The 25306-nt window shown below is 52.3% G+C and overlaps 9 protein-coding genes and 3 non-coding genes across 12 annotated transcripts; 6 read left to right on the top strand and 6 right to left on the bottom strand.

Annotated features, from left to right (window-relative positions):
* The first annotated feature begins 581 nt into the window (after nucleotides 1–581).
* On the top strand, nucleotides 582–2503 carry BDZ83DRAFT_729507 (uncharacterized protein). The gene is made up of 5 exons (XM_060512823.1): nucleotides 582–849; nucleotides 931–1283; nucleotides 1354–1614; nucleotides 1696–1890; nucleotides 1958–2503. Exons 1-5 carry the CDS (start codon nucleotides 714–716, stop codon nucleotides 2228–2230), a joined length of 1218 nt encoding a protein of 405 aa, XP_060366708.1. The 5' UTR covers nucleotides 582–713; the 3' UTR covers nucleotides 2231–2503.
* Nucleotides 2504–2799: 296 nt separating this feature from the next.
* On the bottom strand, nucleotides 2800–4660 carry BDZ83DRAFT_750772 (cytochrome P450; the record flags this gene model as incomplete). The annotated part of the gene is made up of 2 exons (XM_060513961.1): nucleotides 2800–3507; nucleotides 3569–4660. The coding sequence occupies 2 exons, from the start codon at nucleotides 4658–4660 to the stop codon at nucleotides 2800–2802; spliced, it is 1800 nt and encodes a 599-aa protein (XP_060366707.1).
* A 1186-nt stretch (nucleotides 4661–5846) lies between these two features.
* On the bottom strand, nucleotides 5847–5920 carry BDZ83DRAFT_t114. Its single transcript has one exon. It is a non-coding gene; the product is annotated as a tRNA-Asn (tRNA).
* Nucleotides 5921–7212: 1292 nt separating this feature from the next.
* Nucleotides 7213–9033, top strand: BDZ83DRAFT_668210 (glycoside hydrolase superfamily; the record flags this gene model as incomplete). The annotated part of the gene is made up of 1 exon (XM_060511104.1): nucleotides 7213–9033. The coding sequence occupies one exon, from the start codon at nucleotides 7213–7215 to the stop codon at nucleotides 9028–9030; it is 1818 nt and encodes a 605-aa protein (XP_060366706.1).
* A 216-nt stretch (nucleotides 9034–9249) lies between these two features.
* BDZ83DRAFT_615709 (AhpD-like protein) lies at nucleotides 9250–10183 on the top strand. Its single transcript, XM_060507918.1, has 2 exons — nucleotides 9250–9808; nucleotides 9857–10183. Exons 1-2 carry the CDS (start codon nucleotides 9353–9355, stop codon nucleotides 9935–9937), a joined length of 537 nt encoding a protein of 178 aa, XP_060366705.1. The 5' UTR covers nucleotides 9250–9352; the 3' UTR covers nucleotides 9938–10183.
* Nucleotides 10184–10406: 223 nt separating this feature from the next.
* BDZ83DRAFT_750769 (uncharacterized protein) lies at nucleotides 10407–10910 on the bottom strand (the record flags this gene model as incomplete). The annotated part of the gene is made up of 1 exon (XM_060513960.1): nucleotides 10407–10910. One exon carries the CDS (start codon nucleotides 10908–10910, stop codon nucleotides 10407–10409), a length of 504 nt encoding a protein of 167 aa, XP_060366704.1.
* A 3534-nt stretch (nucleotides 10911–14444) lies between these two features.
* Nucleotides 14445–15937, top strand: BDZ83DRAFT_650336 (methyltransferase domain-containing protein; the record flags this gene model as incomplete). The annotated part of the gene is made up of 7 exons (XM_060510365.1): nucleotides 14445–14641; nucleotides 14708–14889; nucleotides 14976–14993; nucleotides 15058–15121; nucleotides 15173–15224; nucleotides 15306–15391; nucleotides 15475–15937. The coding sequence occupies 7 exons, from the start codon at nucleotides 14445–14447 to the stop codon at nucleotides 15935–15937; spliced, it is 1062 nt and encodes a 353-aa protein (XP_060366703.1).
* Nucleotides 15938–16206: 269 nt separating this feature from the next.
* BDZ83DRAFT_t113 lies at nucleotides 16207–16305 on the bottom strand. The gene has a single exon. It is a non-coding gene; the product is annotated as a tRNA-Leu (tRNA).
* Nucleotides 16306–18901: 2596 nt separating this feature from the next.
* Nucleotides 18902–21077, top strand: BDZ83DRAFT_740030 (alpha glucoside transporter). Its single transcript, XM_060513055.1, has 4 exons — nucleotides 18902–19322; nucleotides 19397–20207; nucleotides 20262–20653; nucleotides 20710–21077. Exons 1-4 carry the CDS (start codon nucleotides 19107–19109, stop codon nucleotides 20896–20898), a joined length of 1608 nt encoding a protein of 535 aa, XP_060366702.1. The 5' UTR covers nucleotides 18902–19106; the 3' UTR covers nucleotides 20899–21077.
* A 329-nt stretch (nucleotides 21078–21406) lies between these two features.
* On the bottom strand, nucleotides 21407–23542 carry BDZ83DRAFT_774143 (uncharacterized protein; the record flags this gene model as incomplete). The annotated part of the gene is made up of 1 exon (XM_060515415.1): nucleotides 21407–23542. The coding sequence occupies one exon, from the start codon at nucleotides 23540–23542 to the stop codon at nucleotides 21407–21409; it is 2136 nt and encodes a 711-aa protein (XP_060366701.1).
* A 953-nt stretch (nucleotides 23543–24495) lies between these two features.
* On the bottom strand, nucleotides 24496–24579 carry BDZ83DRAFT_t112. Its single transcript has one exon. It is a non-coding gene; the product is annotated as a tRNA-Gln (tRNA).
* A 233-nt stretch (nucleotides 24580–24812) lies between these two features.
* Nucleotides 24813–25272, top strand: BDZ83DRAFT_615698 (uncharacterized protein). Its single transcript, XM_060507917.1, has one exon. The coding sequence runs from the start codon at nucleotides 24927–24929 to the stop codon at nucleotides 25161–25163; it is 237 nt and encodes a 78-aa protein (XP_060366700.1). The 5' UTR covers nucleotides 24813–24926; the 3' UTR covers nucleotides 25164–25272.
* The last annotated feature ends 34 nt before the right edge of the window (nucleotides 25273–25306 follow it).

Genomic DNA, 25306 nt, shown 5'->3' with positions numbered 1-25306 from the left:
TCCACGCGTACTCCTTCACTTAGTTACCTACATCAAGTCCGGTCCACCTAGCTTGTCGGCTGCATGGCATGGAAAGGCAGATCAGGCTGTGAGGACCGGGCCGAGCCGCAAACACTTCTGCCCCAGCCCCGGGCATACCTCAGGGCAAAATATCGCCCAGCCTTGCCCTGCTCTGGTCGATGCCCCATGCGCATCATTACGAGAGGTTTTCATATGACGGCCTGGTGCCCTCTTGGTTCCGTCCACAGACTGACCGATTCAGCTCCAAGCATTTGAAATCTTGACGGGCATGATGAGCGGCTGGGGCCAATACTTTGCGCATCAGCAGAGTGGCTTCAACCTTGCTGGGCTCCGTAACCAAGTGGATGATCTGTCAGTGACGGCGTTTGCCTCCAAAGACTCGGAGACGCTGTTTGATGTACTGGATATTGACGACAACAACGAAAGTATGCTTCATTGCCCCCACTCCTCTACACGTGTGTGGAATCAACATTGGTTGACAACAAGCTTGTAGACAAACTCCACGCAAGCATTGTCAGGGAAGAGGATGACCTCGATCTCGTTCTCAACGCTACACCCACCGCGGGCATACGTATAATGTCTGTCATCTCTGAACTAGAATTATTTCCACCGGGCTACGGGCTAATCTTCGTCTGTCATCTAGCTCCATATCGTCGGCCAGAACCATCAATCCGCTCCGCATCACCTCGTCAATGGCCGCCAGACTATTCGAGAGGTATAAAGTGCGTGCTGAATTCCTGCGAGTGCTCCTGTCCTTCGGCGACGAGCCTCACCAGTCCGAGGCCGGCAGCGCCAATAGCACCTTTGTGCCTCAGGGCGATGACGCATGTGAGGCTTTCCCCGCCCGCCTGTAACTTCCGTTTCCGTTTCTTAGATGAAGAGATTTCTGAGAACTCCCAATCACTTTAGACACGTTGCTATATAAGCTCAATTTCGTAGAGCGAAACGAGCGGTCCGGCCCCGACGCGTGGTCTTTCCGGCACGTTGGAGTCTACCACCAGCACACGCCCTGCTTCGATCTCTTCATACTACTGCACTGCCAGCCCGCGAGCGAGCTAGCGGAGACGCTCCAAGATCTCGTAGAAGAGGAGGAGGAGGTCGAGTGCTCAGAGGAGCTCGACGACAAGAGCGCCCCGATGGTGAATGTCTTCAGGCGAGACCTTTGCTCGCAGCCAGCGATGCTACACCATTACATCCTATCATGTTACCTCGACAACTGGCGGGCATACCTCCGCCATCTAGGTGACAGATTCTCCAAAGTAGTACGTGAAGCCACGAGTTTCGGTAGACCTCCCGATGGGACTGACAATTCTGACCTATCTGCCCACGCAGCTCAATACAGCCATGGTACCCCATGCAAAGATGGACCACAACGTCTGGGTGACTTTCAAGAGCGTGCGCGAGCTGAGGAATACCAACGATCTCGCCCTATTCGCCAGCGCCTGCTGCCAGAGCAATCTCGAGGTCACGGGCTGCATCCTCTCCACCGGAAAGTTCCCAGCCGCCGAAATCCGGTCCATGGAGACCATGCTCCGTGGATACATCGAGAGTTCCGCTGTGCTTCGTCAGAGAGTAGACAACACAGTTGAGCTGGTGAGTATTCTGTTCCTCCAAGATGTTCCAGCCTACTACAAGTTAGAAAGCGCCTGACGTTCATTTCCTTACCTCGCCTAGGCATCGTATACGCTCTCGCTGCATAATCAGCAGGAGCTACAGCTCCTCACCCGCGAGATGAAGACTCACATCAAGAACACGGGCGATGTGACGCTCAAGCTAAAGGACCTGACTGAGAACACGGTGGACGACAGTGCCATCGTACGCATCATCACGATCATTTCTGCCATCTATCTTCCGGGCAGTTTCGTCGGCGTAAGTGTAACCCAAAAGCATAGACACGATTGTTTCAGTTATGCTCATGCATGTCCCCCGCCCGCAGTCATTATTCGGGAGCAACTACTTTTCCTTCAACGAGAAAACCCGCAAGATTGCCATCGCGAAGGACTTTTGGGTTTTCGTCCTCGTCTGGCTCATCCTTACAGTCTTTACGGTGGCAGCTTACTTCTACACATACATACGAAAGAAAAAGAAGAAGGCGACGAGGGCCCTAAAAGATCTCGGAGATGACGTCGATGAAGACCCCAATAACTACAACAAACCTTCTCCACTTTCTCCTCCTTCTGCCAGGCGATATGGCGTCGAAAGTAGGTAGCCATCTTCGCCGTCCCGCCGCTTCTCGGCCGCTCAAAAGCGCGGTTGACGAAGCCAGTCGGCTCCAACAAAGGGCAAATCAAGCATGATTTATGACCCTGAGTATGTTAGAGCACTGAATTGTAGTCCTTGGCAAGGTAAGTGATGTGAACATCCATTGGCTTCGATGGAGCGGCTGCTGTGAGTACCAGATGGTTAATGGAGGGGAGGGGGTTGAAGGGCGGGGGATCATGATCACATGAAAAAGTATCTGTCTGAGAGGAAAAGAGAGCGGAGGAGAGGGGAGGGGAGGAGACAAGGTGGCTACCTGATACAACTAGTACACAGAAGACTTTACTAGTACTTACTTTACTGCAATATGCTTACCAAGTGATGCGCTTGAGCAGAGTTATCTTCCTGACACCTAACAAAGCGTGGCTCATTATCTTTCAGACATCCTTAGCCAGAAGTACGACCGGAGATTGAGAAGGGCACCCTAGTAGCTTGTCTTCGTTCGCCCGCCTTAATGAGACGGAGCCCGCAGGAAGAGGGCTTGGAGGTTTCAGTCGTTCATGAAACAGAGTCTTCCTTCTATTTATTCCCAAGTGCTAGTAGACGCACGTAACAATCATTCGGCTTGTACGTCAGGCCCTCTTTGCCAACATAGCCAGACAGTTCCCTCGGGCACGGAAGAAGCTGAAAGTTCCACACGATCTGCGCCAGAATGATTCGCAACTCCAAGTACGCCAACCTCCTCCCGAAGCAACCGCGAGTTCCCAGCCCAAAGGCGAGCTGAGGCCCTGCCTGCTGGTCAAACTCAACCTCTCCGGGAACACTGGATGATTCGACGAGCCAGCGCTCCGGCTTGAACTGCCCGATATCATCGTCATCCCAAGCCCTGGCTTTGGCACTCTGACTGCTCAGGCTACGATTTGATTCTTCAACGATGAAAGCCGGTTTCATCATGCTGTGGCCCTTATTCAGGCACATCACGACCGTGCCCTTGGGGATGTGGTGCCCTAGTAGCTCGGTATCGCAGGTCGCTTCGCGGTCGACGAGCGGGGTGGCGCCACCGCATCGGAGGATCTCCTCCACGGCAGCATCAAGATACGGAACCTTCGTGTTTCCTGCGATCTCCTTGACGGTAGGACTGCGTTGCTCGGCGAATGCATCGGGGAAGGTGGCCCAGAGTGCTTCGCGCAAGTCGGTCTGCTTCTGGGGGTTGTCTGCAAGAAGCTTGACACCCCAACACATGGTGGTACTGGTTGTATCGTGCCCCGCAACAACTACGCCAAAGATCTAGCATAGATGTTAGCACATTCCGAGCTATAGTTTTCCTCACGAAACATCTGGCACCTACCTCGTCAACCATGATCTCGGAGAAAAAGTCCGGAGCCCTGCCCTCACTCTCTGCCAGCTTCTTTTCCCGGAGCACTACCAGCTCGACAGCGGACAGAACCTTGGACTCCTCATCACCAACTTCCTCTAGCCTTTTCAGGGCCTTGTAGATCTCCTCCCGCACGTACGTTCTCTTGACATGGAAGACGCGACGTAACGAGGGAAGTCTCTCGACGAACCACCACTTGAGTCTCGGAATCGGTGAGCCTTGAAGGTACTCAATCGAATTCGCTACACCGAGCGTCGCTTGAATCTTCTCGTCACATTCTTCCGTTGGGAATTCCAAGGCTTCGTCGCTGCCGAGACCTGAACCCCGTAAACGCCTGATATCCTCCACACCCAGCCCCTTGACGAGATTCGCCGTCGGACACAGCGCGCTGCTGGGAAAGCTACCGCCGAACGTAAACGTCATGACCGCGTCCAGAGAACCGTAGTAGATATCCAGCTCCGCAGAGAATGGCCGGCCCTCTGCAATTCGCGCCTTATCGTTCCACAGCTGGATCAGTCTCGACACCCCCGCATAGACCGTCGGTGCCGCGACTTCCTTGAGGAACTGCGGCGACATGAGGTCCTGAAGGAGCCTGCGGTGCCTCTTCCACTCGTCGCCGGTTTTGAGGTGGATGTGGTGGTTGCGCCCCGCGCCCTCGAGGAGGTCGGCGTCGAGGGACGACCGGTCAAAGTCCTTTCGTCGCATGAGGATGTCTTGGGCTTCACGGAAGTCGGAGAGGATCAACAAGGGCTTGCCGAGGGGACGGACGAAGACTTGGAAGAGTGGTGATTTGAACTTGTCTGCCTGCTCGTTGACCCAGGCGTTGAACTCGCCGGTGCGTTTGATTCCATCAAGCACGGAGGGGATGTCTCCTAATAAGCGCTTCGTCGCTTCGACATTGTAAGGGATTCCCGCGATCGGCTTAGGCAGAGCCCAGTTGTATAATAGATACAAGACGAGACCTGCTACAGCAAAGAAGGCAAAATTCGATGCGGAGAAGGAGAAGCTCGTTGCAGTAGCATGTTGTTCGCCCAATGTGCGTGCTGGAAGCGCGGTGCCTAACATCGTGATGGATATGGGCGGTTGAAGTAACGCTGGCCCAGCGAAACAGGTGCAATGACGTAGGCCCTCTTTTGTGACATCCGAATAGGCTTGAATGATTCAGCCGGTGTGACGGCCTTTATAGAATCAAAGCTTCCGTGCAAGGAAGATAGCAATAGCGGGTTCGGGCTGGAATTTCGGCCGTTTTCTGGTGGGAGTGTGGGTGTTCTCCGAACCTCAAAGTACGTTCTGAAGTCCCCTCCACGATGAACCCCAGGTGCCTGGACCGCGGTAGATAGCCCACGGATCACCGATTGCGGCAGCTTACTCCACCATGGCAGAAGGGCAAATAATTAGAGTATCATCAGATTGGGCCCCCTTGGCGAGCGTCTTTCCCGACACGGCAACCGACTCGCGGGCGGGTTGGGCGACTGGTCAAGTAGTTTCGATGCCGGGTAAGGATGACCCCCGAACGAATCATCGCGGTCCCCCTGTAGGGTTTACACTGACACAAGCTCTTCTCTTCTCCAGTTGACGGGGCTCTGGGCGAGAAAGCATGCTGAGCGCGAGCCTCTGCCTTGGGATCTTAGGAGTGGTCTTAGCGTGCTGTGGCGTGCCCGCGTTCCTTTGGCGATTTGGGTTGTCGGGGCTAGCAGCAAGTGACAGGTCTTTGTCTGAACACAGGTCGTTCGAGAGGCGTCGTGCCGATGGCTACTCACAGACATGAGGCTGAAATGCTGGAAAGAAAGCAGCTCGCAGCGTTCTTTGGCATTGTTTAGTTGGACCAACGTGAATGATGGCCTGGCATGCATGCTTCGGTAAACACAAGCGATCCACTGTGAAATTTCCAGCTGCTGGGGGCTGTGAAGCGAGAGACACTTGCGGCCCCACGTCGACTCATCGAGTCGAGAGCTTTAGCGATGCCAGCTGCTCCACCAGATGGATGTCTTAGATTGTCTCTGAATCGATGGGTTGACGAACCAGAAAAAGTAATGTGGCGGTCAGTCAAAAGTCAAGTGAGATATGATCTTTGATTAAGTACGGGAGTCGTCTCAAGTTTTCAACTTTGATCTGCACAGATGCTCGAGATGCGGCACAGCTGCTTGCGAGAGACAAAAAAAAAAAAAAGTCGAGAAATTACGGAAGCGTCCTCAACCACAACTAAAAAAAAGTCAAAAGAGAAATCCTTGGTGGATTTTAACCACTACAACTCCCCGAGGTGGGCTCGAACCACCAACCTCCAGATTAACAGTCTGACGCGCTAGCCAATTGTGCCATCGGGGATAAGCTCGAAATGAGCTGGAAGGACCTGGTTGACGTCAGCAGATGAAAATTGACATTATGATGGTTACTTGCTAGTTTGGCGGGTGTTTGGTGGGTTTCCACCGTTGAAGTGGGGCATTTCGGTGTCTGGCGAAGAGGCACGAGGGCTCCTAGCTTTGGCGTTTCATGAAAACCAAAGTAAGGGGACTGACTATTCGATGGCTGGGGATTGGAGTCTTTGGAGTTGCCAGTCTCAAAACTTGAGTTCATTTCGGCATGCTTAAAGAGCAGTAATGCTTGACATCTGGGGCGGACGGGGATGGCAAGTTTGTTGGTCATGCGGAGTTGGTTTAGACGATCAGATATCAGATACAGTGTCAGTTGTCATGTTTGCTCTTCTTCTAGATAGTATGTGTTTCTGCTTGGCGGTAACTTTGCAAAATCTCGATGACCCTTTGACCACAAACAACGGCAATCAAACCGCGACAGATTCACTGTCACTACCTGGCTCTGGGGTCACTTTTCCGTGTTGTGGAAGAGTCGATGAGAGAGACAGCTACTTCCACAGCCCAGCACAAGCCAAGCAATTTGCGCCACACGCTTCAACAGCTCTAGTGCTCTCACTGCTGGCACTTATAGCATCGCTCTTGTTAAGCTGCGTATCCGAGAATTGAGGTCTAAGTCAACACCTGACATGAGTTCCTGAGATTGAGTTGAGAGTCAGAGTCAGCCTTTCAACATATCTAGGGTGTATTCTGAACACCATCTCAGTGTCCTGAAAAGTCCCCGCATGCCCCCTGCCAGCTCTAGCCTGCCAAGGACCGTCCCCCGCACTCCCGGTGACCCCGCAAGTCAAGACGATGGCATTTCAACAATTACCATCATCAATGCCGGGACAGCAACTCGCTCGCAATATGTGTCTGTGTATTTGAGTTCATCTTTGAGCCGACGTTAAGTTTGCCAAATGATACAGCATTTCGGGAAACCGGCGAAGGCCACAAGGGCCTGAGTGAAGTAGGAAAGGACCTCAATTTGATAAACCGCAACACGAACATGGCTGGTCTGTCTCTCCATGCGTGAGAGCTTGATCCTCGGAACGACTTACGCGTTATGCGGGATCTGCGGAGTATCGAACGTGCGCATAAGTGGTTGCTGGAGGCATCGGTCGGCTTCCGGCAACTTCAACCACCGACGCTTCGGAAAAGCCGAAACACAACACCACACTACATCTTGCTCTCGGCTCACTTATAATAGCATTCGCTCGATGTTCAACTCATGACCTCCAGCGCCAAGGATTGCCACCAACAAGAAATATGCTCAAACCACAAGCCAATTCGACTCGAGACGTCATCTCTTTAGACGGCATCTGGAACTTTGCAATTGCATCATCACCCGACATTGAAGCAGACGCACCATGGTCTAAGCTTATCCCGCCAAAGCTTCAAGTACCCGTACCAGCTAGCTACAACGACATCTTTGCAAATGAAAAGATTCGCAGTCACGTTGGTTGGGTGTACTATCAGCGTCAAGTCACAGTGCCTCGCAGATGGTCGCCCGAGGATCAGAGATATTTCTTGCGATTCGACGCAGCAACCCATCGTGGCCGTGTCTACGTCAATGACAAGCTAATCGCGGATCATGCTGGTGGATACACCCCCTTCGAGGCAGACATCACTGGCATCGTTGAGCCCGGGGAGAGGTTCCGCTTGACTGTGGCTGTGAGCAACGAGCTGAGCTGGGAGACGATTCCTCCGGGCAAAATCCAGACCCTCGCCAATGGCAAGCGGAAGCAGAACTATCAGCATGATTTCTTTAACTACTCCGGGCTTGCACGATCGGTGTACTTGTGTTCGAAGCCGATGGTATTCATCAGCGATATTATCATCGTAACGGACGTCTCTGAGTCGGGAGCAGGCAAAGTTCAGTATAAGGTTCAAACTTCGCAGCCGGTGGAGGATGACAAGGTCAAGATCTCTGTTCTTGACGAGGAGGGGTTGACTGTGGCTCAAGCAAATGGGACGAAAGATGAGTTGACGATCAACTCGGCGCATCTGTGGCAACCCGGCGCGGCATATCTGTACCAACTTCGTGTGGAGATACTATCAGACTCCACAAAAGATGAGGTTCTCGATACTTACGAACTCCCCTTCGGCATCCGCACAATCTCGGTCAAGGGCAATCAGTTCCTGATCAACGGCAAGCCCTTCTACTTCACTGGCTTTGGCAAGCACGAAGACTCGCCGATCCGCGGTAAGGGCTTCGACCCGGCCTACATGATTCACGACTTTCATCTCATGCGCTGGATGGGAGCCAACTCCTTCCGGACAGCTCACTACCCCTACGCCGAAGAGGTTCTCGACTACGCCGACCGACACGGGATCGTCGTCATCAACGAGACTCCGGCGGTGGGTATCAATCTCGGCATCATTGCCGGCGTCTTTGGGCTCAAGGCACCTCCTACTTTTGCCCCTGATGCATGTAACGAGAAGACACAGGCGGCGCATGACCAAGCTATCAGAGAGCTCGTGGCGCGGGACAAGAACCATCCGTCGGTGGTGATGTGGACAGTGACCAACGAGCCTGCGTCGGCGGAGCCCGGTGCAAGGGAGTATCTAGAGCCGTTGGTCTCGTTGACGCGCGGGCTGGACCCGACGAGACCGGTCTGCTTCGCGAACATGGGGTTCGCGACGTTTGAGAAGGACCTCGTGACAGACTTGTTCGACGTCATCTGCCTAAATCGCTACTACGGATGGTACTCTCAGACAGGCGATCTAGAAGAGGCGGAGCAGGTTCTGGAGAAGGACTTGCTCGGATGGCAGGCCAAGTATGGCAAGCCTATGATCATGACAGAGTACGGCGCCGAAGCTGTGGCGGGGCTACACGCCGTATGTGACGTTCCCTGGAGCGAAGAGTACCAAGGCAAGTTCCTGGAAATGTTCCACCGAGTATTTGATCGTGTTGAGAACGTTGTTGGAGAGCACGTCTGGAACTTTGCGGATTTTCAGACGACGTCGAGTATCACTCGGGTGGATGGAAATAAGAAGGGCGTTTTTACACGGGACAGAAAGCCAAAGGGGTCTGTACAGGTTTTGAAAGCACGATGGACGGCTAAGCAGGCAAAAGATGCATGATCCGGTTTATGGAAGAATAAAGATACTTGGAAACTACTCAAATGCTCTCGTGATGACCGAAAGAGTGTATGGGCAGCCAATCTACCCGATGGTCCGTTCCAAGTCCGCTGCGGTGCTGCCTCCGTCGGCCCCACACGGAGCCGAGGTACAAACTCGCGGCCGGGGTGACTAACCGTTAATAGGGGCTGCCGAGGCACCCCGCATCTCATCCCAAGCCCAAGAGTACAAGAACAGTTCAAATGAAGTTCATGAGAAAACTGTAGTTGCTTGTTTTTAGACTTTTACACTGGCATTAGCACAATTGCGAAACTCTACAGTGAACATGGCACGCCTTCCGTACCCCGATGTCAAGGGAGCTCCCCTCAACATCTCGAAGCTTCTCGCACATAGCCCAGCCACCGTCAACCACTGGTCGAAAATCGCAGGTGCTCACTTCAAAGACCTCGAGTTATCCTCCAAGAACCGAGAGTTGGTGATTCTTCTCAGCACAGCCAAATTCCGGTCCACTTACGAGTGGACGCATCACAGCATGGTCTCCGCCAAAGAGGGTGTCACTGACGCCCAGCGAGATGTGATTGCCCAGGCTGGGAGGCAGAAGGGATATTTCTCTGCTCAAGGGAAACTGGAATCTCTCGCAGAACTATTCACACTGCGGGAGAAGACCCTCCTGCTGTTTATCGAGGCTGTCATTGACGGGCCAGAGGTGGCGGATGAGCTATGGGCGAAAGCGAAGACTGAGTTTTCTGACCGAGAAGTCGTGGAGACGATCACGCTGCAGGTTGGTTTCCCGGTAAAGGTCGTTGAATCTGGATGCTAATGCCGTCAGGGTTTCTACTACACCTTTTCACGCCTCACAACTGTCTTGAATGTAGAATTGGAGGCCTTCGCCAAGCCATCTAAGCTTTGAGAGGCGTCACAAGAATCCCGTTCTGGGTATGTGGTGATTCGATAACTCTGGGGTCGCACCGCGGAAAGACAAGTACCCGTGCAACATCCGTCACAGAATGCTGATCGTCTCTTGGCAGTCTGTAAGACCCCGAGAAGTTACTTGCTCTTTCTCAGTTATAATCTGTAGTCAGTAGGCTGTAGTCTGTAGCAAAGCAGCTGTCTATGGCTAAACGTCAAGACCGAGGTCACAGTGGATGGGAGGTATTTTTAATGTTTTTTAATCTCTTTTACTTATTAGAGTGTACTAAAGAGTACCGATACATCCCCAATAATTAAAAATGGCCAGCACTTGATCGGATCATCCAAGCCGGCACGCAGCGCCTCTTCGCCTCGTGAATCTTTCATGATCATCGACTCTTTTCTCCCTTTCCCTCCACAAAGTTCCATGGGATATCACATCCACAGCCTCTGCCGCTAATTAAAGGCGATTATGCGGTGGAGGCATCAAAGTCGAGGGCGGTAGAGGCGTTGCCAGCCTCGGCCTTGTCCTGGGAGATGTTGTTGTCGAGCTTCTTCTGCTCGGCGGCCATCTTGTCGGCGACGTCCTCGCCCTGGGCAGCCTGAGCTTGCAGCTTCAGCATGGTGGCGGTGAGCTTGAGAACCTTGTTCTTGATCTTGCCGCGCTGGAGGGCGTCGGCCTCCTCGCCGGTGGCAGCCTCAATGGCGGGGTTGAAGGCCTCCTTCTCGGCGTCGTTGGCAATGGAGTTGACGCTGTTGAGGAAGTCCAAGTCGGCCTTGGCGACGGTGCTGAGGTCGGTGGGGAGACCAGAAAGCTTGTCGAGAGCCTCCTGCTCGGCGTTGCCGGCAGTGCCGCCACTGATGGAGAGGTCGTTGAAGGTCTGGGTAGAGAAGACGGTGGCCTGGCGAGCGCCGAGAGGAGCGGCGGTGGCGAGGGCAGCAAAGCCGAGAGTGATGACGGAAGAGAACTTCATATTGAGAGTCGAAAGATTGTTCTTTGAGAAAGAAGTCGATGTTATGTAATGCGAAAAGAGGGACACGGACCCGGATGAAGTGAAATGAGTGATCAAGATGCGTTGGAAGAGATAGAAGACAGCACAGCTGTTGTAGAAGAGAAGAAAGAACAAACAAAGTTGTAATGATTGTGAGCGTGATGAGGAAAGGAAAGAAGAAGCGGTACTAAGAGGAAGATCGAGCTGATCTTTATAGAATATTTCAGACGATCTGCCAGTCCGTTCACATTAGGGTATGGGTGATATTGCATCGATGCATTGGCATGCTTGCGTCCCCATGTTACGCCATCCTTCTTTCCTCCTTGCCATCGTTCTCGTGATATGATGCTCTCGACATCGCCCCTGGGCCCGAGTGCCCAGCTGTCGCAGTTGCAAAAAACTTCAGACCAGGGCCAAAACTAGGTTGCATGCGGCGGCCAACATGGGATGACATGGGGCGTTGGAGACGGGGCGGGTTGAGACGTCAACGTCACGGAGATTCTTGGTGGTTTTCCGCCGTGATGGATAAGATGGATTATGGAAGCGATGGCGACACCGCGTCGAAGGAGGTCTGAAGTTCGTGACGCATGGGTGCGATGAAGCTGCCAAGATGTTGCGGCTGCATCTCCTAGGCCTGATCGGGAAGCCACATTACGACCGGATCTGGTGAGAAGCGACAGGGAAGCCCCTGAATGGGCGCCTGTCGTTACAACTTTGAGCCTCGCGAGGCGCCGTTAGGACGCTGAGGGGGGCGAGTTGGGGCTGGTGAAGGAGGCGAGGATCAGTATGATCGACTCAAGAGTGTGCACGGCGGGCTGGGGGCCTGAAAGATGGGGCCAGAGCGATCCAGCTGGTCGTCAGCCCAACCAAGCCGGAGTTGTCTACCGAACTTGAAGACCAGCTGGTAAGTATCTGAGAATGCGAGCCAGGGTCCTGGATCTCTCCATGTCGTCTCTTCATCGGACTCTGCGGTACCTCACAAAGAATCAAAGGTTGTGCCCATGACGGCGGCAAAGCTCCGAGCAATTTGACCCCACCACCATCCCCAAGAGAGTTTCACGACCCCCTGTATCTTACTGCCAAGCTTATTTTTCAGACGTTGGAGGACCAATTTTCGAACGGCAGCAGCTCTGGCCGTGCCCACTTCTGTCGTGCTACTCCTTTGACTCCATGCTTCTTAGAGAGGAGGATCGTTTGAAGGCGGGCGTTACTTCATGAGGGATGAGCAAAGTTGAATATGGGCCTTGATGCTCATCAACCAGGCAGAGATTCTGCTGGATGATCCCCTGGTGATCCCAAACACCGCGACCAAAACAATAAGGTCTTGGAGTTCGATCGGGTCCCTGATTGACTCGTCTTCTTCCGAGGCTCTCCCCATCGGATAACGAACTCATCCCATCTCTTCACCCGTGTCGCAAAACTTCTTTTGACATCGGGAATCATGGTATGACAAGTGTCACTGGCATGACTCTCAGCTCACAAGTCAAGCGGCAAGTGGTCATTGCATGAACTCTCGCTTCATTGATTGGACGGAAACGAACTCTACCGAAGGTTTTCGGTCATACTTAAAAGTTGAAGAACTAAGCTGTCTGCTTATTTGCCCTCGCCTTGAATCTTAATGTTGGGTGCTGGAATCGTACGCACCAGCTCTTCGCGAGGGTTTGCTGCAGGCTACTAACCTTGACAACAGATCCCCCAACGCCCGCTGAGAAAAGCAAAGTAAATACGCTAGACACTGACCTGCCGTCAGCACTGCTGGATCCATCGGGCCTGAAACCGCTTCAACACCCCCAGTCTCCCAATGTCACCTACTCAGTTTTAAGCGCTGCGGGGACAGGCAACAGACATATTTTTGGGAGCCATTTCCGGATGGGCATATGTGTCTCATTATTGTTTGAATCTTGAAAATCCTGGGCGTGTTTGGATGTTGCGGTCAACATGCAAGAGGAGAAGGTCTGCCGTATTCGCTTCCGTGTCAACCATGTCAATAATAGGTAGCTAACCATAATCGCTGAGAGAGGTTTGCTGTAGTTATTTCAGGGATGGGAGGCAACATAGAAAGACGAAGCGACCTAACCAACTTTTTTTAAGTACGGAGGTGACAGGCCGTGTGTGGACGGAAATTGTTGACAATAATTCATCCATCAGCAGCATCGCCTTGCTATTTCTATGTTATTAGACCTGCGGCTGAGTGCTCATTGTGAAAATTTCAGTAGCCTTCCGCAAAGATGCGTTAGGCGTGAAGTCTCTGTCATGCATAGTTGCGTATAGATACGCAGAGCGTTGATGTAAAGATGTCTGATCGAGACAGACTGCGCCAAGTCCCCAGACGGATGTCATTATGGCTGAAGCCAGCTTCGCGATCCAACTTTGATGTTTTTGATCGCGTCGTGAGTAATTATCGACGATGGAGATGGAGGATCGTGAATCGGCAGACACCGGCTAATTTGTCTCCGGGCGGTGCTGGGCATCTTCCTTCTAGCGTTTCCCCCCAAACCATCAATGACTCGGATCATCTTGGCCAAGTTCCGACATACACGACAGGCATGTCGGGAGCACCCGTTATTAAGCATGCGATTCTGTGCAGAATCTTACTGACTAATGCAGCCAAGCCATGGCAGACTGAAGTGGCAGAACTCGCTTGAAAGCAAGGTCTTTGGCGTTGGTACCGTGCGTTGAACTGACCACAGTCACATTTAAGCTGATACACATCATCGCGAGACAGAATCGCTCAATTTTCGAAAATCACCTTACTTTGTAAGACAGAGCGTCACGGTGATAGTGTTGTGAGCATGCAGACTTTCTCGCCGGAGTAAGCCGGGAGCCGGGCATGGCGATATGGAATGACCCCAGGACCGGACCGAGGCCGGAGTGGAGTTTATCACGGCGGCCCCAAGAGAATGGGGAGAACGGAGCGTAAGAGGGACAGGGAACGAGGCGGCTTGAATAAGACAGAAAGTTGGAGATCATTCAAACCTTTTGACGGAGGGCGGCGGGCACAGATTGCCAGAGGGAGAGAATAGCAAGCTCCAAAACTCATCTCAACTTTAAAATGAGAGAAACCATGAATCTACATTCTATTCAAGTATGAGTTGCTAGATGATCGTGAGTCTCTAGTCTCCCCCGGCTGCTCCAAAGAGTCAAAACACCACGTTCACGCAACCGCCCGGGCGCATCTCAAAGGACCTTTCAGTGAGAAGACCGCCAATGAGGGCAATTCGAGCAATGAGACATCTTGCCACCAACTGGATCCAGGCGTACCAATCATAGAGCAGTGTATCTCCAAGCATGGAGCTACTGCAACGCCCGCTCCGCAAGCCACCATCAGGCCCTAGTTACGCCACTTTTTGCTGGAGGACCGAGATCTCACACTTTCCCCGCTTGGCTGTCAGTAGGCGTACGATAACGGCAAAGACCGCATAGTTAGTCTCGGACTCTCGGTTAACGACAACTACATGCAAACAAAAGTTATATTCCAGTACCCCTTGAATCAATAGAGCCCATCACCAGCACTCCATGAGTGCCAGTCCTGAACCAGTGCCGCAAGGCGGAGACTCGGCGCAATCCCCAGAGCAAGCGCCAGATATTATCGAAGCTGGTGGCGATGATGTGAGCGACGATGCGTTCCAGCCTACCGAGTGGGATGCTTCCTCATCGGGCTCGACTTCCATTACCTCGTCTGTCTTGAGACATTCCTATGAAAATGGCAGACGGTAAGTTTCGCAAGCAGAACCATAAGAGTTGAGATCATTAGATACAATTGGTCAGACGCTTATCAGGTTGAATGATCAAAGCTATCACTCATTCCGGGATGGGAGATATCCCATTCCAAACGATGATATTGAACAAAACCGCGAGGAAATGAAGCATGCGATGGTTATGGAGCTCACTGATGGCAAGCTGTTCCATGCCCCTATTGGCGACTCGCCCAGCAAGATTATTGATCTCGGCACGGGCACCGGTAAGTGTTGTCCCAGACTTTGTGCCGGCTTGAAGGTGGCATCCGTACATGTAGATATCGCACAGACATACTGAACAAGTCTACAGGCATATGGGCAATGGAAGGTGTGTGACACAAATTCCGAAGGGTGATAATCAAGAGTAAGATCCCAATGTTGATTTTTCCAAGTTGGGGACAACTACCCTTCCGCCGAGGTTACTGGTGTAGACTTATCGCCGATTCAGCCAAGCTGGTATGTCCACTTAGTCCTCTAATGGCCATGATATTCTGATCTAGCGTATAGGGTTCCTTCCAACGTTCGCTTCTTCGTTGATGATGTTGAAGATGACTGGTTGGTAAGTGCTCTACCGTCTGGCGAGATCAAGTCTTTAGAGTGGAGGAGGGTGCTGTCGCTGACAATGAGCGATGTTCCTTAGTCCGGAAACAATTTCGATCTTATACATATGCGAAACTTGGCATCTCTTGTGCATGATCTCCCAAAGCTCTTGGAGCGAGTCTTCGAGTGAGTCCGAACTCGTCATTTCATCCTCGATGATGGGGAATCAAGTCAAGTGCAACATCGTGCTCATGAACCACGCCTTACAGAAACCTTAAGCCTGGATCATACGTCGAAACCCAAGACTTCAGCGCCAATGTGAAGTGCGATGACGGAACCATGCCCGAAGACTGGCCCCTTCTGGAATTCTGGTCCAAGATCCGCGACGCCATGCACAAAATGAAGATTGACATCCAAGTCGCTCCGCGCATCGGTGCGCTTATGAAAGACGCCGGCTTCGTCAATGTTCAAGTGAGATCATACAAGGTGCCCGTCGGACGATGGCCTCTCGACAAAACCAAGCGTCTGGTTGGACATTACATGCGCTCTGTGACGGAGGATTTCCTGGGCGCTGCTGCGAGCAAACCTTTGGCGGCTCTGGGAATGGAGCGAACGGAGATCGAGGTATTTCTCGCGTCAGTTCGGAATGCGATCAAGGATCCGAATGTGCATGCGTATGGCACGTATTATTCGTGGGTTGGACAGAAGCCAGTAGACACGGGTCCTGAGTGAAAAGGATTCATAGTCTGAGTGACCCGCCTTTTCACTGCCGTCATCCTGAATCCAGCCACATACAGAGAACCAGTCTAGACTGATTTCCTAGCGTTAGAAATAACATGAAATTACAAATACCGACACCGTCGATCGAGCTTATGATCCGTTTTCACAGCAATCAGGAAAGATTCTAGACCACCTGCGTGGCACCTAAGCCACACCAGTCAGTCAGCTATCAACAGGTCTTGTGCAACCAAAAAAGCTCATAATGTAGATAGACATCAAAATGAAAGGGACGAGACTCGAACTCGCGCGGGTTGCCCCACCAGGAAACAGATGTTAAGCTGACCTTAACCTGGCGCCATAACCAACTCGGCCACCCTTCCGTGATGTAGATCCTCGGAGACCCGAGAACCTGGAAGTGGATGCTCGATTTTCGGCACCGCTATTCCTAAGATTGCAGGTGGAAGAGTGCACGTGCTGGTGTGGGCATGATCACGAGCCGAACTCGCTTCACAAGTTCACGATGTTTTGAGTTGTGGGCTGTGGGTTGTGGATATATCGACGCTAAGAACCCTGGCAGCGATAATTTTCTTGCAGGCCCCAGGAACTCAAAGATAATTACGTTAGCGTCAAGACTGGGAAAGACCAAGTTGGCCAGACGGTCCCAGACCCGGGGGACCGATGTCTTTTCGGTATCGTGGAGGCAGCCGAAATATCAACAAAATCTTTTTCATCGGGCCAACCCCATATCTGGAATATGTCTGACCTAGCGTGTATCCCCACGATCCAACCCCACCAGTCACAGCATCGTTTAGTTTACGCGAAGTTCAAGCCTAAAGTTGATGTGAGCTAACGTACGGATACATTTACTCTTTGGAATACCCTGGTGGGAGACTGACAACGTGGTCTTTGCACCCAATGTGCCGTGCTGCAGGACAATTGGTGCACCGTGACCAACAATGCGGATCTCGGCATCTCACATGACACCTTGCGGAGGAAAACGTGCCAATTAAGAGGGCATGCAATATCTATCAGACATATGCTAATGTGAACTCAATGAGGGGTAGAGCGCTGTTACACAGATTGCAAGAAAAACCTCGTCACGGGACCATTCAGGTTCAGGCGAATAACCATCTTCTGTTCAGCCAAATGCAACATCAAACATACGCGTAACGACTGCACGTAATTTTACTATGCCTCAAAGCCTTAAACTCCATCATGATCGGCTGAGATCACGCATTGAAAGCTGACTATTCCCCACACAGTTCACCTGATACTCTTGTTAGAATCAAAATGTGCAGACATGATGTTGCCCCGTCCTCGAGCCTGTACACAGTACATCTTTCCCAATATAGATCCAATAGTAGCGGCTAGGTCGATACAAGTGGGAGGAGTTCCAACGAATTTGATGACCAGCGCAAACCGAAGTGTTGGTTCGAGCCATACTGAACTCATTTTCTAGAAGCCATCCAGCCAAATCATCACGGCTGTCTGTGAACGGGCGCGTCTTGCAACCGAGCCAATGTCAGGCCTTTGTGGAGTTCTCAACAAGAAGTTTATCAACATGAAGCTGAAATCACCGCGGTTTAGCGCGACTATGGCACGACTTTTCTCGACGCCGTGATCGTCCCCGGTGCCACGTTACTGGTATCGCCGGAAAGGGCACGAGTATCCGCAAGGCGATGTCCGCAAACGCGTTCCAGCCTCTCTTCTCAAATTTCCATTGGCCCCTTTACTTTTGCAAAATTGGTAATATCACCAAGTTGGGTGACACCTTGGACATCATTGGCTCGGTTGGCACCAATGTGAAGTAACCCTTGCCGGTTTCCCGGGAACCTCGAGCGCGCAAGGCGCCTCAGCTCGAAGGTCGGGCGGCTTCCAAATGTCAGGCTGGTTCGTCCGCCTCGTGTCTTTTGAGGAGACCTGATTAAGCTATTGGGTCTTTGTCTCTGCCCCGGACCCGTGGAGACGGATCTCGCAGCTGGGTGGAACGGGTGTGCATTTTGACTGCATTGGACGCTAATTTCGCGGAGAACTAGCGCTTGGTTGCTGACATGGACCATGGTCTGAGACCACGTTGACACGTTCAGCTGTAGAAGCGAAGGGAGATCACTGGGGAACGTTGGAGAGAGCGAACTGGGCCTGGGACTCGTTGTCCATTGCATCTGCAGCGGCTACAAACACAACATGAATGCTCGGTGGGAAGCGGCCCAGTGTTGACCGAGATACCGAAGAGGGGGGCGGCTGAACCCGTATTTCGCGACGCGGTGCGGCGGCGTTCCTACAGGCGGCTACGCCTTTCCCCATCTCGGCGGTCCAACGGGTGTGCTACGACGCGCCCTAATGAGAGCCGATGATGGAGGGTGGAAGACGTCGAGAAACTACTTAGTTTAACAACTCGCCGTTTCAGTAAGTGGCCGCCGCGGTCACATGGGGAGCTAAGGAGCCGCGTCCATCCAAGCAGCCAAGCAAGTTAAGCAACGCGGCGTACTGGGGAAGTCAGGAAACTAACCCCAAGAGCGAAAAGAGCCCCGAGTTTGTGACAAGGTCCCCGTTGGTGAAAGGGCCGATGGGATAAGTTTGCCGGACCCTGACTAGTGTCCCTAACTGGTCCAACTGCGCCGTTTCTCCAAAAACCTTGAGCAACCTCCCACCCCCATTGGAGCGCGTCGGCGCATAGGAGAATATCTGACCGGGCTCGGTTCATCATCAGCCGATATTCGATCCCCAGAGTGTCACCCGCCCTTCTTCCCCATTCCCCAGGCTCATGTGGGAACGGGTCTATGGACCAATGCGGGGGGCGGGGTTGAGGACGTTTGGGGAACCCCAAAGTGCCCAGATTGCGCTTGTGAGGATTCCTTGTGGGATTCAGATCCCCGTCCACCTTTTTCCATACGTTCGCGTTGGTTCAAGTTGCGCTAGCGTAATGACACCCGACTGGGGTTAACTCTTAAGACAATGTTCCATTGGACATGTAAGAAAACGAGAACTGGGGAGTAAGACAAGACCTTTATTAAACAGCCTGCCCAGTACCACCCTCTCTCTCTTGGCTTTCGTCTCTTCTCTGTTCTTGCTTGCTCGCGTTCCCCCGTCCCCCTCTTCCTCCTCCTCACCAAGCAACCCGGCCAAAAAAAAACCTCCAACTCCAAATTCTCGGCGAGGTTCGAAAAGAGAGTCAGCAAACATGAGCACCACACTCGACTCCAAGTCCGACCCGGCAAAGGTCGAGGCCTACGGCGACATTGACCATGTCGCCGACCTCGACGAGAAGGCGTCGCCCGCCTCCTACAAGGCCGATGCTATCGAGGCTGAGCAGGCCGAGCACAACATGGGAGTCATCGAGGCCGTCAAGGCCTACCCCATGGCCTCCCTCTGGGCTTTCATCATGTCTACCACGATTGTAAGTCACTCTAGCCGCCTTAGCCTGTTGCACACAAATTAGACGACTGGCAACTAACCACAATGGTTTTCCAGATCATGGAATCCTACTGCGTCTTCCTGATGGGTGCTTTCGTCGCCATGGACGAGTTCAAGGACACATTCGGTGTCGAAGCGGACGACGGCAAGCAGATCGAGGCTTCGTGGCAATCCGCCCTTCAGATGGGTGGTCCTCTCGGCGCCATCATCGGTGTCTGTATCGCCGGTCCCATCACCAGTCGCATCGGATACCGCTGGGCCACCATCTCCGGCCTCATGTTCCTTAACGCCTTCATCTTCGTCTTCTACTTCGCCAACTCGCTTGCTGTCATGTTCGTCAGCCAACTTCTCGAGGGTATTCCCTGGGGTATCTTCATCGCCAACGCGCCCGCCTACTGCTCTGAGATCGTGCCCATGCGCCTGAGAGCCCCCGCCACTCAGATGCTTCAGATGTTCTGGGCCATCGGTGCCATCATCGTCGGTGGTGTTTGCTACGTTTACGAGAGCAAGAGAGACCCTAGCGCGTACAGAGTCCCGATCGCCCTCCAATGGATGTTCCCCACCCCCCTTGCCATCCTTCTGTTCCTTGCCCCCGAGTCTCCTTGGTGGTTGGTTCGCAAGGGACGTCTCGAGGAGGCTGCTGTTTCGGTCCGTCGTCTTGGACGTTCATCTGCCGTTGCCAACGTTGAGGAGTCCGTCGCCATGATGCGTCGTACCATTGAGCTTGAGAAGGACGTTAAGGATCCCAGCTATGTCGAGCTTTTCAAGGGCACTGACAGATACCGCACTCTTATCGTCTGTGGTGTCTACGCCGCCCAGAACCTTACTGGTAACCTCATCGCCAACCAGGCTGTTTACTTCTTCAGACGTGAGTTCTCATTTCTTCCCTTCTCATGTCATGTGGTGGCTAACACATAAGCAGAGGCCGGTATTGGCTCCCAGCTTGCCTTCGCCCTCGGTCTCATCACCTCCGCTCTCCAGACCGTCTTCGTCATGCTTTCCTGGGTTCTCACGACCTACCTCGGCCGCCGCACTATCTACGTCTGGGGTTCGCTCATCAACGTTGCCTTCCTCATTGCCCTCGGTATTGCTGGTTCCGTCGGCAAGTCCACCGCCGCCTCCTTGGCTATGGCCTCTTTGGGTCTTATTGTCTCCGTCGGTTTCACTCTCGGACCCGCCCCCGCCTCGTGGGTCATCATCGCCGAGACATCTTCCATTCGCCTTCGTCCTTTGACCACTGGTATCGGCCGTGCCGCTTACTACGTTGTCAACATCCCCTGCATTTTCCTCGCCACCTACATGCTTAACTCTACCGTAAGCCCTCTTTCTCACCTTGGAAAGGGAATCATATTTACTAACATATGCAACAGGGTGTCAACTTGGGCGGCAAGTGCGGTTACGTTTGGGGCGCCACTGGTTTCGTCTGCTTCGTCGTCGCCTTCTTCTTCTTGCCTGAGATGAAGGGCCGTTCCTTCCGCGAGATCGACATTATGTTTAAGCGCAAGATCCCTGCCCGCCAGTGGAAGAAGACCGTCATCGACATCAACGATGACGAGTAGACGCACACTCATTACAATTTTTAATACTTGGACCAGGTTCTATGCTTGAAGTCCTTTCGCTTATTGAGAAGTAATGAAGTCAAAGCGGGATGGCTCTAATAAGGATGTGCCATAGCGGGGAGAGTACAAAAAGGGGGAGAGGTGAAAGGGAAATGATTTGAAGAGTATATGAGAATACGGGCAGACATCTGAATACTATCAGCAACTTGGCCCTACATCTACTTGTGCCTGATCCACGTGAATTTTGAAGTGTGTCCGTGATCCATCGCGCTTAATGCTACTTGTACATCTTGCCAACACGATGAACCTAGATCTCACCTGCAATGAGCCAACTGAATCTTATGGCAGTAGACCGCAAGAACAGCAGGGTTCTAGATAGGATCTAGAGTCAGGCCGTAACTCAGTGTGTCACTAGTGACTGATAGCCCCTTTCTCTTGAAATAAATAGAACGGTCAATCCATACAGCTATGCTTGAAGTGACTCTCACATCGATATCATTGACGTATGCTATACAGCTTTAAATGGAGCCACACGCACCCGTCCACTCCTATCTGAACGACTAACACAGACGAGGTTGTTCGAACCTTTTACCTCATCCTCGACATGACCATCACTTGCGTCAGTAACCCCCTCTAGAATCCACGCCGTCTCATCAGACACGATTTGGGCCACAGCCTGCCAGTAGTTCCCTTGGCTAGAGTACCGACTCTGAAACATGAAAACAAGCACCACGGCAAGACCACAAGCCATGTTCAAGGCCATGACACCGAAGATGATGAGCAAACCCCGCAGGCTCTTTGGGGTCATCACACGCACCGAAGAAGTCATGATGGCGTTGGCCTGGACGTCGAACTGCGGGAGGGCTTCGTTGATGATAGAACCCGAGAGAGCTGTGAGGGTAGACTGCATCGCTACGCCGGGACGATTGGTAACATTGAGAATGTCGGCAAAGATAGCCTGGTATTCGACGTGTGGCTTGATGGGAGAGTTTCCGCTGCCCTGAGGATCCATGAAGAGAGAAAGGTTAAACGTTCGCGGCGAGCTGTACAAGTCGTTAATGAGCTTGTTGGTTAAGTATTGCGTCGCGTTTAGGTGGCATGGGGTTTGTACTGAATCCAGCGAGAAGATTCCGCGGCTGTTGGCGCTCTTGCCGTGGGCTCCAACGCCCATGAGTTTCTGGATCTTGTTCGTATTCCAGGCCTTGGTCCTCGGATTCCAAGTTACTTGCGACTCCTTCAGGTCCTTCTTGCTAGAAAGCTTAACATGCGCAAAGTTGAATGCCAGTTGTTGAAAGCAGAGGGACATATCCAGCCTCAATACGCCCGTCTCAACTCTTTCCCCCTTGGGAAGTCTTCCCCCAATTGGACGATTATACGTGAGCCATTCACCATCAGTAGAAGAAACATTGTTCAAACCAAATGTTCCCGCCAGGACGCGGTTTTCCGGTCCTTTCCACAGATCGTGGGTGCCATTATTTCTGAAGAATAGGAACACCTGAGAGTATGCCGTGATGGGATCGTCCGAGATGGTATGATTCTGAGCACTCGGTCGCGCGGCTGTGCCATTCGGAATGCACAAGCTGTTGGTAAAGCCCTGCCGTGCCTGCGTTTCGGTGTATTGAAATTGAGGCAGCGAGCAGTTAAAAGCTGATGGAAAACAGCTCCCGTTTTCGCAGTTTTCTGGAGGTAATAGACCTGCCTCGCGGAACATGGTCTCATATGATAAACCGCCCGCTACGTTCAGGTAGAAAGGAACAGTATCCGAGCCCGGTGCTGGAACAGTCACTGAAAGAAAGGCGGAAACCGACGGACGGAGACACACAAAGCGCGACTCAAAGCCGTAGACACCGCCGGTGTAGTGGCGCAGCGTAGACATTTGCGACGTTGACAGGGGCAGAAAAGTTCTTTGTACGATGCCAGTATCGGTGAAGCTCGACTGGATATTTAACGTCGTGTTTGACTCTGAAGGGGACTCTCCAAATGGCACATATGCGGTCGGGCGACTGATCCAGTTGTTCATCTGCCGATTCAGCGAGATGACATCGCGGCTCATATGCACGTTGAGTGTCCTTGCTTTGGCGTCACCCACAAGATCATTCATACCCAAATCAGACACCAGGAGCGTCGATGAGAACTGAACAACAAAGGTCGTGAGCAATAGCAAAACTGCTAACCCGGTCGGCATGTAGGCTTTTCGTGCAGATGTCATGAGTAGCCAAGTCAGTTGGAACGGCCCGTCGTTTGTACACCGAATTATGGATATCTCAGCGACTCGGAAGAGAGGAACGCCGTGCTTCTCTAACACAACACCCGCGATGAGGCTTGTGTAGATGGATGCCTGTGCTGTTACTGCTATGCGAAGTAAGACTGTTGATAGAGTGATGGCCTGCGTAATGTGCTGGTTGAGCATGACCCATCGCCACAGGGCTGTGGCTGTCTTGCCGTCTTGCGAACCTTCTCCGGTCCATAAAAATAGGAGGAAACCTAGGAGTGCGAGTACCAAAGCGGTGCCGCCGCCTATTGTTGCGAGACCGAGAGAGCCAAGTCCTTGCTGAAGTCGCTGGGAGTAGCTCGGCGGATGCTTGCTTGCTGATCTGTCGTGTTCTGGCTCGAACTTGGGTTTCGAGGACTTGAAGTGTGTCATTCCGGATATGAAGCAGCGTCCCGGGCTTGCTTCAACCAAAAATATGAGTGTTTACAACGAAACACATGGATGAGATGGCAAAGGCTCGCGAAGGAAGCTCGCAGATGCTGAAAGATCAGAGAACGATGCGCATCAAGTTGCCTTTAAGCTTACCCCCAGGACTGACTTGATCTCCAGAACACTTGGTCATTCCGCTCGACAACTTCCAGGGGTAATAGGAAACATGCATATTCCCAAACATTATCCCCACGTTCAACACTGCATCGGCTGCAACTATACGAGCTATTGACAAATCTGCCTTGCCGGACTAGACAAGCTGTCACACATCGGCTCCGAGTAGTCGGTATCGACGTCAGTGCATTTAGGTTGGATGCCCGCGCATCACCAACAGCTCTATCGCTCACCCGAGTCAAGATTGTGATGCATGAATGCCAGACGGGAACGATGTGCCATCCCGTGGGAGTGTTGGTTGCTGGATGACCTCTGTGCGAGGTCGATGCAGGGATGCTCCGGCAAGTCGTGTCGCAGAGACCGAAAGAAGCTCGACATGCCTGCTCCGATCGCACACGCTAGGTCTTGAGTTGTCCCGCGCACGATAAGGTGACGATTGAATGGTGATGGGGGTATCAATCAATAGACGACGTGAGGAGGCGTAGCGTATCAAATGAGTAGGCAGGCCTCTCAAGTGGTTAAAGTTACTGGTGGGAGTGAAAGGCAGAGTTACCTCGGTGAAATAACCAATAAAAGTATGCGATGAAACCATGGAGCTTCGCAGCTTGTCGTAAAGTATCAATGAAGAACAGACGAGTTCGTTGACAACCACCTATCTAGACTGAAGTTAAGCCATAATGACGTAAAAGTATAAGATACAGCTTCACAAACATTTGGAACATCATACTTAGTTAGCATTACAGCTTGGCGGGAATTAAAGAGAGACAAAAAGCAAAAGGATGAGGTCGTACCCGGGTTCGAACCGGGGTTACCAGAAGCTTTGATACGATCAAAATCTGGAGTGATAACCGCTACACTATACAACCTTATGCAGAGTGGATTGTTCTGTGATTGGCCGAGCAAATTGCGCGCCTATATTCTCTGGGCCTTGAGGTGTGGAGTTGCTGTCAAGCACGCGTCTCGTAACCTGAAAGTCAATGACGCGATGGAAAACAACCATGAGTTGCCCTTATTATTGTCAGTGTTCAATCCCATAAGTAGGGCTCTTCCTGTATGGTTCAATACGCGTATCGAGTTGTCCAAGTTCATCTCATTGAGTTGCCTTGGCACTCACCTTCATCCAAACGGCCAAATTTCCAAGACATGCTCCGCCATCAGACCAGATGGATGGAACACGCTTGGGGAGAGAATTCGGCGAATCGCGACACTGTGTATGGTGCGAAATTTGATTTCTCTCATCCCCCAAAAACTTACAATTCCATCCTGCAATATGTCCCAGGGGATAGTCTGTCTTGGCACCGCGATGCTCCGTGGCAGTGCGCCGATGTTTGAGCCGCCTGGAAACTACCCTTGTGCCCCCGTCCCGAGTGCGGTGTACTTGGGCAAAAGAGCATCATACAGCAAAGAGCGTGTCCGATCTTCGCTGTATTTCTGCATGCGGCACGGATAGTGAGGCAACAATTTGGAGGGATTCTCTGTTTATGTTGACCACAAGCCCCTCACAGCGAGCAGAAATTCTTGATGCTGCTCAGTTCCTCCCGAAAGTCAATGACTCGAGCACTTGACAACGCCCTCTCCGCGAGCCCAGCGACG

This window comes from Colletotrichum acutatum (assembly GCF_030867785.1).
Source record: "Colletotrichum acutatum strain CBS 112980 chromosome Unknown BDZ83scaffold_31, whole genome shotgun sequence".
Classification (NCBI taxonomy): domain Eukaryota; kingdom Fungi; phylum Ascomycota; class Sordariomycetes; order Glomerellales; family Glomerellaceae; genus Colletotrichum; species Colletotrichum acutatum.
This window is presented reverse-complemented; position numbering and strand designations above follow the sequence as displayed.